We start from the raw sequence: 14,355 nt of genomic DNA on the forward strand, positions 1-14,355 counted from the left end.
GTGAAATCAAGTACACAATCGTCTGGAAACTGCCAAAGTGGATAAATCGTATAGATCGTCTTGCAGTGAGGATGTTTTCCATCAGTATCAGAGTGATGTCTACTTACTTAGTGTTGTCTTCCCTTTTATTCTTTACATTATCGCATTTCAATTGTGCACTTTATAGGAGTGTCAGTGTGTTTACATTTAATGAATTGCTAATCATACAAAACAAAGAGCACAGGAGAACAGCCACGCGGTGATAAGAAAACAGACGACAGTTTCACTGGGAGTCGACCTCTCCTTCCAGGAGAACAATACTACAAATCGGAATATGACAAGTGCACCTTGAATCGTTTCAAAGAGTGGCAAAGCCAGTTGTGACACCTTTTCTGTTTAAACATGAAATGTCAAGATGATGAAGGCTCCTTTGGCGTCTAACTGATGCATGAAGCCAAGCCTTTGTCTCACGCAGAACCATTTGGAGGCAACAGAAAAATAGGTGGCTTGATGTGGTAGGGCTAAGAGTGGCCAAAACAGCAGCCGAGAGAGAGACAGAGAGAGACAGAGAGAGAGAACGAATAAAAGCAAGAGAAAGACAAAAAGGGAAAAGGGAAAGAAAAAGAAAAGGGAGAGAAAGAAAAAAAACAGGGATAATAAGACTATTGGGAGTAGAAATAAATGAAAGTGAGCATACAAACAGAGCAGGAGGAGGCCAGCGGAGAGAGAGAAAAGGAAGTGAGAGTGAGTGACAGGAAGCGGGAGGGAGGGCAGCCATACCTGTTGCTGTGCTTTGATTTCTCACGCTCTTTGTCCTTCTTGTGGTCCTTGTGTTTGTGTTCTTTGTCCTTATATTTATCTTTGTGTTTGTGAGAATCTGTAGGGGCAGAGAAAGGAAACGCACACTGCATAACAATGCGCAGAACAACAAGTACCAACTCCACCCTGGTATCTATACTCCAGTTTATGCCTGCGGTGAACTTAGTTACATCACAACGAACGCACGCACGCACGCACACCACTAGTCACCAATGCACATTAGAGAAAGTTTTCTTCTGAGCACATTTTATCAGCTCAAAATGACCCAAGAACTTAAAGAGGGGCCCTGTCTGAACGAATCACAAAAAAATGCATTTGATCAACGCAATCTCACTTAACGTCTCTCCTGTGTGAACAACTGTCTGCAGTCACAACTCTGTCTCCATAGACACTTCTTGCCTGTCTCAAGAGAGCTGCCAGTCATGGTACACAGCCTAGAGATCTCAAGGCCAGAGGCTGAGCATCCTCCGCTGTGAACGAACGCATCTCTACCACATAACAGCTGCCACACAATTAAAATCTGATTCAATCATTTACTCAGGAGGGCAAGGCAATTTCTTTTAGAATTCTCTCCTTCATCTCCAGCCGCTGTAATGAAGGCTGCATAAAAACACGCTCTTGAGGTGCTTATTCTGGACTGAATGTGGAATTGAAGAGCATATAATTATGTCAAGTGCGCTCCTCAACTCCCATAGATAAAATATGAAATAATGAAAGAACGGGGAAACTCAATAAGGTCCAAAGACGCAGACGATGAAAGAGAAGGGGAGACAGGGAGATAAGATGGAGTATGGAACAGAAAAGGATATTGAAGGGGAGAAAACCAAGATATATCAAGAAAACATAGAGGGAGAGGAAGAGAGGAAGAGAGAGAGAGAGAGAGAGAGAGAGAGAGAGAGAGAGAGAGAGAGAGAGAGAGAGAGAGAGAGAAACAGAGAGAGATAGAGAGAGAGAAACAGAGAGATAGACAGAGAGAGGCAGAAACAGAGAGATAGAGAGAAACAGAGACAGAGACGGAGACAAACAGACAGAGAAACAGAGAGAGACAGAGAAACAGAGAGAGAGAGAGAGAAACAGAGAGCGAGAGTGAGAGCGAGAGAAAGAAAGAAAGAGAGAGAGTGAGGGGAGGTTAATGAGTTGAACCATAAGCTCATGACTTCCCTATAAAGCAGAGCCACCATGTGCTGACTGGGGCTGTTATTGTTTTTGCCTGGCTGTGGCCTACTTTCCACTAACCGTCCTCTGGCGCCCTCCCGCAAGCAAGGGCACACGACGACAACACACCAGGGTCACAGGCAGCACATGCCCAACACACGGCAAGGAAACATGCCACCACTTCATTGAAAAGGGGATTTGTTAGGAAAGGATAGTTATAAACATACTATATCCTAAATTTGTGCCGGTTGTGGGGTGGGGAGTTGTAAAGCCTCCACCCAGTTTGTCTGAAGGACGTAGCAGAGTGCTGTCCACCGCTCACACCGGACCGCCAAACTCAGGGCTATGAAAGGGGTCAGCAGGACCCCTGGAGGAAGACGGGTGAAAATCACTAAAAATGTTTCCCTACTGCCAAATTCCTGAACAGCACTCTCAATGGACAAGAGCTGAAGTTCTAGGAAATTTGAAAAAAAAAATACTTCCTGCACTGTGAGGCCTTTCGATAGACAGCAGAACTTCCAGGAATTAAAAGTCCACACTGAGGCCTTACAGTAAAGCTAGCCTGGCCGATACACTAACCACTCCAAACTAATTTGATTAACATGGCAAATATCATTAAGACCTACAACTTGATATTTACGCTGCCTTTGAACACTCATCCACTTCCTTCCTTTTGGCAAACAATACACTATTTACCGGCAGCCCTTTGTGGTATTTGAACAGCTATCAATTTTCACGTCTCAATTCATCTGGCACATGCTAACAGTTATACGCAGTACCATTGATACAAAAATATCAGTGTACATCTAGACACGTGCATTATGGGTTATTTAAGTCCTGCATATACCGTCTCATTAAGAGTTCAGGTACATGTTTACCCCAAGGAAAACATTGGCTTTAAGCTGGGCATTTGCACAGAGAACTGGATTGGGTTACGGTTAGGCCAGGGTGCCACTGAAACCATATAGGCCTGGAGGAGGCGCCGACTGCGTGGCGAAGGGGGCCTGACTAGAGGGTGTGTGAGAAGGAGGGAGGGAGGGAGGGGGAGCACAAGAGAGTCAGAGAGAGATGGAGAGAGAGGAGCGGGAGAGTGGGAGTGAGAGAGAGAGGGAGAGAGACAGACAGAGAAAGAAGCAGCACACTTCTACCCCAATCAGGTGAGGTATAGGGCCTGATGCAGACCTAACAGGGCTCGATGCAGTGGAGAGGGGACACATGTGGCTTTTTAAAATGTACTCCCATCATTCTAAGAGTCTGCAATTAGGTCAAAAGTTAATTGACAGGGATAAAATGGTGTGACTGGGTTAAATGTGTGACTGGGGTCGACATTCAGGCAACACTGTATGGTTAAGTCAAGTGTGCCGGCAGGGAAAGGATCCCTTACCTTGGGCTAGATTGTGCTGTGATCGCCCTATTGAATTAAATGCAGTGGGAAATGTTCTTCCACATCAGTTCAGGTGTGTCAAAGGTCCTCACCATTACACTAGGCTGGGAGAGGGGAAGTCCATGTGTGTCATATGCAATGCTCTATAGTACAATTTGGCATAGTCGGCAAAATCCAAAAATGTGCTTCTGTGCTGTCCGTCATAAGACAACACAGTGCAGACAAACCTGCTTCCCGTCTTCTCCCTTCCGCTCTCAACGCATGAGAAACGCTGACAAAGTGCAGCACATTCTCCCAAGCAAGAGAAAATGTCACTACATGACTTTGAGTGGATGGCAGAGAGAACGAGAGGAAGAGAGGACTACCTTGGACTTGAGTAGGGCGTCCTCTAGTGGTGAAACTGACAGGCAGCCACCATCACCCTAATAGTCACACAACTAACTATGGAGAGGGTGATTCTACAAACATTTACAAGACCCTGTGGCACCTCCACGCCATTAAATAAAATGTGCCACCTGTCTGCCCCCACCACCACCATTAGAGCCACATCAACGCCAGGTCAGATGGGCCGACAGACTACACGTCTCTGGAATGTAACAAGTGGAAGCTGACATGTGTTGATTGGCCTGGCATCAAACAAGCCTGAACCAGATTTCTCAAAAGTATCGTCCAATAGGAATTGTAACCAAGTCAGTTGTTGTGAAACACACTCCTCTCTGGATCAAAGCATGACACAGGGTTACCCGAGTGAGCAGGTGAGAAACGTGTTATGTGTTAAGTCATGGTTAAAGAAGTGAGGAGGACCACCACAAGTAGTGGCATCCCACCTCACCCATTAGGTGATCAATTTCATCAGGTATATGCAGTGGCAAAAGTAGATGGGTGTGCACAGGTGCACAGCACCGGTATAAAATTTACAGCAGGTGCGCAGTACGGTTAGAGCATAGGTTTAATGCTGTCCAAAACCCCACATTTGAAAAAAGTAAGGTCTGATGTTTCAGCAGAAAACACATACAACCACACTATGCCATTTGAGACAAGTGTCCTCCAATGAAGAGACACCCAAAATAGTCATGCAGCGATTATAGATTTGTAATGCTCATGTTTATTTAATTTGTTTGTTTGTTTGCTGGTGGTGGGGGGTGGCACTGGCAAGAAAATAAAGCTACTTTCACCCCTGGGTATATGACTTGTGGTTAAGGCCATCACCTCCCATTACAAACCTGACCATGAGATGTTAACCACTTTGCTTGGGTGTGATTTTAAATTCAGAGTTGACAATTTGCAGCCATAGATACAGATGCCAGCTTTATGGATTGATCTTAACGGACCAATAACCATCAAATACACGAGAAGGAAACTAAATGACATAATAATAAAAAACATTTTGGTTAACATTTAGGTGATACTTTTACACAAAACCAATTACAGTTAAATAGGTCCAAGGCTTTGTTCCCCGCATTGTATCTAACCCTTCCCTAAACTTAACCTAGTGTCAGTAATGCAATGTTTGAGTTTTCAAATTGTGCCCTTCCCAAAACCATCCCTAATCCTAACCTAACCCGTCAGTAATTAAAATGTTTCTGAGTTGTAAATTAGTGCCCTGACCGAAACTATCCCTAAACCTTACCTGTCACAGGTGCAGCAACAACCTGCTGCTTTGCTCAGCAGTCTACTTGGAAGCAGCGGGGAACATAGAACCTTTTTTTTTGAAAAAAGGGGTGCAAGTTCCCCGGTTGCGGGAAACATAGGACCCGGGGAACATAGGGATGACCCCATGGAGGTCAGGTGCCTTCAAGAGCAGCCTTTCGACCATTTCAACCTGCAGCCTGAAGTATGTGAAAGTTTGGTTTTGTTAAAAAAGCTTAAACTGACAAGAAAACGAGAACCCAAAATTTACCCAAATAATTGCAATGGTGTGCCAAATCAAACTGCTCAGGCTATAGGCCTACAGACAGTGCTGGTCATAAGTGGGATGTTGCAGAAGGGGTAGCCAATTCAGACACACAAGGTTATCAGTAACCATCCCATTTCATAGATGAATAGGTAGCATAGGCCAATTTAACGTGCTGAAACATGTACACCAAATGGAGACCAAAACATTCAAAAGTTGTAGAATCAACACGTAATGTCAATTGACAATTTAAAAGTGTCAAGTTGATTTTGGACAAGTGATCCCTAGTGCGTGAGTTTAAGAATGACACCACATACGTTCTAAAAAGCTTGTTGTAGTCCAGCTATTTAATATTGTCTGTCGCGTGTCAGCCAAATATACACTAGCCTTAATATTATCTGAAAAACATAATGAGAGTACGGGGATGTCGCCGTCCTGGTACTGTGTGGACATAACGTTTCAGATGATACTGCACGCTACTCCATGCTTCGCCTCCATATCACGTCGATCTGCACTTAATGTGCTCTACGTTCAGACCGCTAGACAGGGAAAAAGAAAATGGCGCAGAGACTAAGTCCTCAACCCCCAAACCTCCACTTTCAACTGCAGAATATACCTATTGCCGGCCATCCGTCGATCGATTTGAAACACTTTTCGTAGAAATGATCTCTGGTTCTGTGAGATTCTGTGGTCAATTAAAACTTAAAACCAGGTTAAATAATCTTTTAAAGGCCTCAATTTGAACAATAGGCGCTTGTCAGTGAGCGAGAGGGGACTTAGTCTCTGAGACGCCATTTCTGTCCTTAAAACTCAAGCTCGCTGGCTGTGTTAGCTAGCTGAAGAATAGGCGCACAAAATGTCATGTTTCAAGTTATTAGATGTGACGAGAATGATGATGGCTCAATACTTACCATTATATCGGGATCCAGAATCGATCTGTAATGTAATGATATTTAGTGGTTAAAATACAGACATGAAGTGTGTTGCTAACTTTCTGCTTGCTATTAACCTAGCTTGTCTGCTAGCCATCCAACTTACAGGGTAGCAAATGGTTCATAAAATGGTTATCAAAAGGGCTAAAGCTACTTAGCCACAACTCTTTAAAAAGTTATCCATACATCCTTTCCAAGACAAGGCATTTCTCAATACTAACAAGTCGACTACAGCTATCAATAACTACACCACTGTGGATGTGATTCCAATAATTAACAGTCGGGAAAATTAATAAACAGCAAATTCAGCTAACTGGACACCCAGCTAACTGGCTTAGACGACTCTTAGCGAGCTAGCTCGCTTTGCTAGATTGCAAGCCATAGCTTGCGGAGGCAATTAAAAGAGAGAGCTAGCCACAATAACTACGTTCACATTAGCGCAATGACATGACAAATCATGATCAATGTTACCTGGGAATCGTTGTGGGCATTGTCCCCACTCATTTCCAAATGTCTCAGTTTTTAAAAACAAAGTTAAAACTGTGTTAGAGTAAAACGCCGGCGAAGAGTTGTAGGCAGAATGAAGAAAGATACAGTTGTGCAACACACCAAGTCCGAAAAATCAGAGACTGCGCATGCTCGTTGGCTTTTAAAAGAGTGAAAAAAACGAGTGCGACCTGAAACTCCTCCCCTCACAGCATGCCCACACTTGATTGTCCGACCCACGTTTATGTGCATAGTAGGCCTAGTTCTATTTTGTAGCCATGTGGCAACAATGGATGACGGCGTCTGGGAAGTGGACTGGTGAACGTGAACTACTGGAAGTAGGCCACACGTGCATGGCTTTTTGTTGTTTGAAAAGCAGTTATAAAGTTGAACAGGCCATGAATGAAAACAGCACATTTTTCACCTTTGTTCCACCTCGATCCTTTCCACTTTCTTCTACTGGTGGTCTATTTCACTAAGACATGGGGTGGTTTTTTTTAATAGCAGTTACTTAAATATTTGTTTAGGATCAGAATAAACACTTTTAAAGCATATTAGGATGGTTCTGAATAGCCATCTCTGCATGTCTGGTATATGATACATACTGTGCATTGTTTAGTTTAGTTTGGTGTTGTTTAGTGGATTTTTGACTTTTTTGTTACATCCGGCTATATACATGTGTAAGACTATCTTCATTACTGGCCTAATAATCTACCTACCCCATTGAGGATGTTGAATGCTTGCAGGAGGGTGGTATTGGGCCTTTTGTCATGTAGACACGTCTCCTGTTTCGCCATTGGGGGGCATACTCTAGGCTGCCCAAGGAGGCTCAAGAAATGTTTGGCTCCTCTCTCAATGGGGTCTTTCTATCCAGGATTTTTTCTTAGTTAAGCCTGACTGTATGCACATAGGCTATGAATATGGCAGAACTGTGGGTCCATGCTCTAGAGCTTTAAAGAAATCAATCAGTCAATCAGCCTCTGTTGCTGTGCCACCATAATGCTGGGATCATGTCAGAGGGCTTGTGGCAGACTAACCATAGGATATTTATGGACTTTTGAAGACTTATAGGCTACTCATATTGGTTATGACTGTAGTTCTCAACCTTTTTTGAACAAATGCCCCCTTGACCTCATGATAAGCCTCCCAACGCCACCTTGACCTCATCATAAGCCTGCCAACGCCCCCTTAGTATTGAACAATTAAATAGACTTATGCCCCTCAATGGGAATTAAGCCCCACCCCCACTCAGCTGCATCCTTCTCAACGCCCCCCATAGGGCTCCTCAATACCCCCTGGGGGGCTGTAGAGCCCCTGTTGAGAGAAACTAGTCTATGTGATCAAACTAATGTGCTGCTCGTACACTGAAATAATAATTTTAAGGAAGCTAATATTTAGCTAAGGTCAGTCTCATCACAGTTTTTATCCTGACCGCTAAATCTAATTTTTTTGTAATTCAATCAGTTTTTGCACAACTTTTTGACAACATGGTTTGCTTGCTTCTACAGGCAGTTGTAAAAACAAACAGACCCTCCTTTAGTACCAGATTGTTAACACATCCATTACAATACTAACACACAATGCAACAATTAAAGACAGATAGTACAAATTAAACACACACTTCTTCTTCTTTTCGTCATTTTGATGAGGTCACTCTAGGAGTGTGTTCATCATTTGGAAATTGTGCTAAGCCGTGAGTTGTCTTCACAGTTCTGCAAAACGAGTGGACTGGTTTTGGTAGCCTACATTTTACAAAGTATGTATTATAAAATTGAAAATTGTGCGAAAAGCATTTTTTTTGCTATTAGTTTGGTTAATTTGATAATACCATAGTTCTGTGCATTTGTTTAGCAAAAAATAGCTTACGCAAACAGAAAAAAACCTGCCTGGATTGTAGTTTTCATTATTATCTTCTGTATTGCCATGATCTACTTTAATGTACTGCTTATAAAGAACAGTGTCATTTAGTCAAATATTATTAAAATACTGAAACCAATGAAATGACATGCAGTGTGTACTATTCTTATTACTGTATATACATCATATGGTATTCTTTATTATAAGTATTTGCAACTTTAGATGTTGTGTACTCTTTGTACCAGTAGAAGGCAGCAATGTTTAACAAAAGGGAGCACTTGGGACTCTAAGTCAAAAATCAAAAATGTTGTGTTTGGGTCGGTGAGGCAAACGTCATGATGACAACACTCTTTTGATATTAACAGAGCCAGTAGTTAGTGTTACCATAAATACATATGATTAGTGGGGAGGATCAGAAGTCTTACTACAACTTTGCAGCTCTCACAATGTTTTCATGAAATATGAATGTAGACCTTGTAGGCCTTTGTAATACACCCCTAGGTGCACTTTCACTCTGCTAATGATAACATTTGTGCAAAACTGTTACCCTGTGTTTACGTAAATAAGTGTTAGGAGACAAAGTGAGTCCTGAGCCATGATAATTATATCCCCGAAACGCGGAGCGTCGGGGATGTAATGGTTTTGCGTGCGCCGCCGCCGCGTCCGCCGCGTCCGCCGCGTCCGCGTCCGCCGCCGCCGCCGCGTAAGGTCTTTCGTGTTAACGCGATAACTTTTGAACGGATGTTTGGATTTGTCCCAGATTTTTTGGGTGAATGCTCTAGGGCAGGTTCATGAACTGATTCGAGTTTGGAGGTCAACACTTTCAAGATGGCTGAATTCAAGATGGCCGAATTTTTGTTTGGTCCATAACTTCTGACCGGGTGGATGGATTTGTCCCAGATTTGGTGTGTGAATGCTCTAGGGTAGGTTCATGAACTGCTTCGAGTTGGGAGGTCAACACTTTCAAGATGGCTGAATTCAAGATGGCCGAATTTTTGTTTGGTCCATAACTTCTGACCGGGTGGATGGATTTGTCCCAGATTTGGTGTGTGAATGCTCTAGGGTAGGTTCATGAACTGCTTCGAGTTGGGAGGTCAACACTTTCAAGATGGCTGAATTCAAGATGGCCGAATTTTTGTTTGGCCCATAACTTCTGACCAGGTGGATGGATTTGTCCCAGATTTGGTGTGTGAATGCTCTAGGGTAGGTTCATGAACTGATTCGAGTTTGGAGGTCAACACTTTCAAGATGGCTGAATTCAAGATGGCCGAATTATTGTTTGGCCCATAACTACTGACCGGGTGGATGGATTTGTCCCAGATTTTGTGTGTGAATGCTCTAGGGTAGGTTCATGAACTGATTCGAGTTTGGAAGACAGCACTTTCAAAATGGCGGAATTTTCATTTGGCCCATAACTTCTGACTGGGTGGATTGATTTGCATGTTAACACCTTATTTTAATGGTTCACCATTTCAGTGAATCTACCATATTAGGTACAGTGTAATAACCAATGTAACAATATTTAATACCATGTAATACTAGTGTAATACCAGTGTAACAATATGCAATATCAGGTACAGTGTAATAACGAGTGTAACAGTATGCAATACCATGTAATATAGTGTAATACCAGTGTAACAATATGCAATACCATGTAATACCACTTACGCACAAACACATGATGTAAGTAAAAAAATTACATTGTATTAAATATTGTTACACTGGTTATTACACTGTACCTAATATGGTATATCCACTGAACCATTAAAACAGTATTACCATTTGCCCCATTTTTTGCTTCATTTTCACAATAGTCGTTTGGTTTTAAGCCTATGCACGTCATGTCACGTCTGTATGTATCATATACGTTTACGAAATGGTGGACGGGAGTGGTAGGAATGATGGGGGACTGGAAGCATCGCGTTTCGGGGATATACCTTAAGCAGTCGAAGGCGACTGCACAGGCAGTCTAGTTGGTAGGTGTTTTCAGTCTAGGTTGAAGGTGTAGCTCAGGATCTCTGTGACAAAAAGATGACATCGGGTTAGCACTGCAGCCAGTAGAAAACCCTCTTCATCCCCCTCAACAACCTTAGGGATTGACTGGAATAGCATGATAAAGTCTTGTGTCTCTTGGATCCCTATAACTTGCAGACACTGTACCACTGATACTGTAGTGTTTTGGGTTGGATATGCCTTGGCAAGATAAGTAGGCCTATGTAGCCTACAATAGGGCCTTTGGGAAAATGCCCAAGGCAAACAAGTAATGGTGTTGATTATGAATAGAATTGCATTGTGTAGACAGAGAACTTGTTACAGTTTATTGATCTCCCCATTTTCCCCAGTGGACCCAATTGATTGTGTGTACAGGTGAATACCTGAATACTAATCATTCTGGCATTGAACTGGAGTTAAAAGTTTGGCAGTTCCAGCGTCTTGTCATATCATCTTACACTCGCCTCCAAAAGAGTTGTCGCCTATCCATCTGTTTGGAACAACAGCTAATAACCTGACTTTCAATTAATCACTTGGCTTCAGAAGTCACTCATATGAAAGCTACAACCCTCCCGAATGAAAATGTATGTACAAAAATAAATTTCATACACCAAAGAAAGATTGACCCTTTATTGAACACAGACAGGGCAGATTTTCACAAGACAAAAGTTTTGTCGCCTATCGAACATAATGTGAAAATGAGCAGATAAGTCACTTCAAAACACTTCAAATACGCAGATTGGGTGTCATACTTAATCACTGAATCAATCTCACCTCTCCAGAAAATCAACTTTGGCCTTAGGTGTATGTTTAGGGTCATTGTAATCATGGAAAGCAACACAATGAAAATCAATGGAGTTCAATGAGAGATGGTGACATATTCGCTATTCGTAGAGCAATACATGTTTAACTTCATGATGTAATCAATGATAAAAGCCCTCAAACACCTGCAGCATGCATGCAGCTCCTCATAAGAGCTGTATCTGTACCATGTTTCACGTTATGCACCATTTCTCTTTTTTCATATTCTTCATCTCCAACACCATATAGTTTTGATGCTATCAGTTCTAAAATGGTTGATCTTGGGATCTTGACTTCAGAGTATGAGTCCCATTAGCCTTCATTTTTGTCAGAATTAGGCCTGACATACTCTTGGCTGGCTTTTTGAGACAGGACAGTGGGAGAGACTTCTTTGGTGTTAAAGGTGAAGAATTTGGAATAAATACATGGTGCCTAAAGTCAAACATGGGAGGGATACAGCTCTTATGTGGAGCTGCATGCATTCTGCTGGTGTGTGAGGGCTTTTATCATTGATTACATCATGAAGTTAAAAATGTATTGCTCTACGAATAGCAAATATGTCACCATCTCTCATTGAACTCCATTGATTTTCATTGTGTTGCTTTCGATGATTACAATGACCCTAAACATACACCTAAGGCCAAAGTTGATTTTCTGGAGAGGTGAGAGTGATTCAGTGATTAAGTATGACACCCGATCTGCGTATTTGAAGTGTTTTGAAGTGACTTATCTGCTCATTTTCACATTATGTTCGATAGGCGACAAAACTTTTGTCTTGTGAAAATCTGCCCTGTCTGTGGTCATTAAAGGCTCAATCTTTCTTTGGTGCATGAAATTAATTTTTGTACATTAATTTTCATTCGAGAGGGCTGTAGCTTTCATATGAGTGACTTCTGAAGCCAAGTGATTAATTGAAAGTCAGGTTATTAGCTGTTATTCCAAACAGATGGGTAGGCGACAACTCTTTTGGAGGCGAGTGTATATTCCACATAAAGTGTCCCTTTACATTTCTTTTTTTTCAGTCTTTTAGACTTTATTAGTGACAGGACAGTATGTGAGAGTGACAGGAAATGTTTGGGAGAGAGACGGGGAAGGGTCAGCAAAGGACCCGGGCTGGAATCGAACCCGGGTCTACTGCATATTGGCCAGGCTGTGCCCTCCTAGTGACGCAACTACCATCAAGCCATGGTTCTAACCCTGTAATGAAAGAATGAAAAGAAAAGAAAAAGAAGAAACTGAGTTAGATCTATTTCCTACAATATATGACTACTTCAGAGACACACCACAACAATCTAGTGGCGAGCGTGGTGTATGGAAAACAAATTTGAGAGATTCAGTAGTTACAAGGACATCACTAGCTTATTGTGACTCTTCTGTAACATAAACTCCAAAGTAGCTTTGTAATATTTGCTTTCCTGGTTGCTGTTGCAGCACATTTCCAATCAATATGTGACGTTATGATCTGATGTGTTCATATACTGTATATTGCACACTTCACATACAGCGATCACATTTGTTGAAAGAAGTTTTAGAATCTATAAGGCTGCAAAATTCTAATATATAAAATGGGGAGTCAAAGAACTTGCGACCCTTGTATTGAAATAGTCCTGTGTTGAAGAGTAACGAAATACAAATAGGACTTCTTAAAAATGTAAACCCTCGTTTTCAGCCGAAAAAGAAAGATTTACATTGAAAATCTCCTGGAAATCTCATTCAAAAAGCTTAGTTTAGGCCTAGGCTTAACCCATGTGAAATCAGTCCCTGTTGATTTAAGCAGGCTAATCCAGTGCTTGTGTTTTCTTTAACCAGGAAGTGCTCTCATTGAGTTACAATAATACAATTCTGCCAGGGAGTCCTCCTGACTAGTTTAACCCATACTGTTCTTCTAACATAATTAGTTCAACTCCTATGTTAACCCATTGTGTCCTGGAGCGACATATACGCTGCATTAAGGTTCTTGAGATTTAAGCTGTTTTATTTTTTAAAAATGGGCATGTTAGAGCTGAATGAACACGTTCTAGTGCAAAAATAGGTTATGAGCTTCAGAGGCTCAGATATTTAGGTTTTAATAGGGAGACTGCACCTTTTCCTAAAAAAGGCTTGGGCTAAAATGGGTTAAGGTGGGTATAAATGAATCATTGTAATATTATGTGTGTAATGCAACAAAACAACAAGAAGCAGATGCAGAATTTTAATCCTCTTTTAAAAATCAATTTTCCTCTTGATATTTGAAAGCAACACAGTAAAATAAAATATAACGTTCTGAACAGAATATTTAATGCCATTGTGCAAACATACAAATACAAGTCAGATTGGCACTTCAATACATGGGTAATATGTGATCGTCAAACAATTAAAAAAAAACTTCACAATAAATTCACCCTTAACCATGATTGTTAGCCAAAGCCATTTGTACTGTAACTTGTAGGCTAATACATTTCATATTCTTGTCAAACCTGTCAAAATTAATGCACCTTCAATAGAAATAACATAAAGATAAAAGGACACAATCATTTTTTCTATGACAGACCTACATAGACAAAATATCAACACGTCTCAAACATAAATAAATAAAATTACATTTTCATATCTTAAGATATAGTCTTAAAATCAACAGCACCCAGCACTTGAATTCATTTGGATCAGTTGAATGGTTAAAACTGCTGAGGTAGACCTTGGCAGTCACTGGAACATGGAGTTCTGTGTTGCTGGATAAACATCCACTTCCACGCCTGATGCCTGCGATGTGTAACATTAGGCAGACCAAAAAGATCCTGTTGTCCTCGCTCGGTTGTTTGACATGTTTATGCTGCGGCGCCGCCACAGGATCAAGGTTACAGTACTGCACTGCCGTCTGATAATGTGGTAGCAGCCAGGATCCAACTCCAGCTCCTGCCAGGCCAGAGTCTACTACTGCTACTACCACTGTGGTCTAGTATCTTTGCGTTTCTCAACGGGGGCTCTACAGCGTCCTAGCGGGAGTTAGGGTGTCCTCGGGGGTGGAGGTGTGCGTGTGTGTGTGTGTGTGTGTGTGTGTGTGTGTGTGTGTGTGTGTG

At 41.8% G+C, this 14,355-nt stretch overlaps 1 protein-coding gene across 1 annotated transcript in view; it reads right to left on the minus strand.

The window, feature by feature from the left end:
- The window catches only part of top1a (DNA topoisomerase Ia), a 29,569-nt gene extending 22,728 nt beyond the window's left edge, over positions 1 to 6,841 (minus strand). The window contains exons 1-3 of the mRNA XM_063215522.1: positions 6,635 to 6,841; positions 6,143 to 6,167; positions 760 to 856 (exon numbers count right to left, since the gene is read on the minus strand). Coding sequence (XP_063071592.1) covers positions 760 to 856; positions 6,143 to 6,167; positions 6,635 to 6,667 — 155 coding nt within the window. The 5' untranslated portion in view covers positions 6,668 to 6,841. The remainder of the gene's footprint in view (positions 1 to 759; positions 857 to 6,142; positions 6,168 to 6,634) is intronic.
- Between the last annotated feature and the right edge of the window lie 7,514 nt (positions 6,842 to 14,355).

This window comes from Engraulis encrasicolus, chromosome 14 (assembly GCF_034702125.1).
Source record: "Engraulis encrasicolus isolate BLACKSEA-1 chromosome 14, IST_EnEncr_1.0, whole genome shotgun sequence".
Classification (NCBI taxonomy): domain Eukaryota; kingdom Metazoa; phylum Chordata; class Actinopteri; order Clupeiformes; family Engraulidae; genus Engraulis; species Engraulis encrasicolus.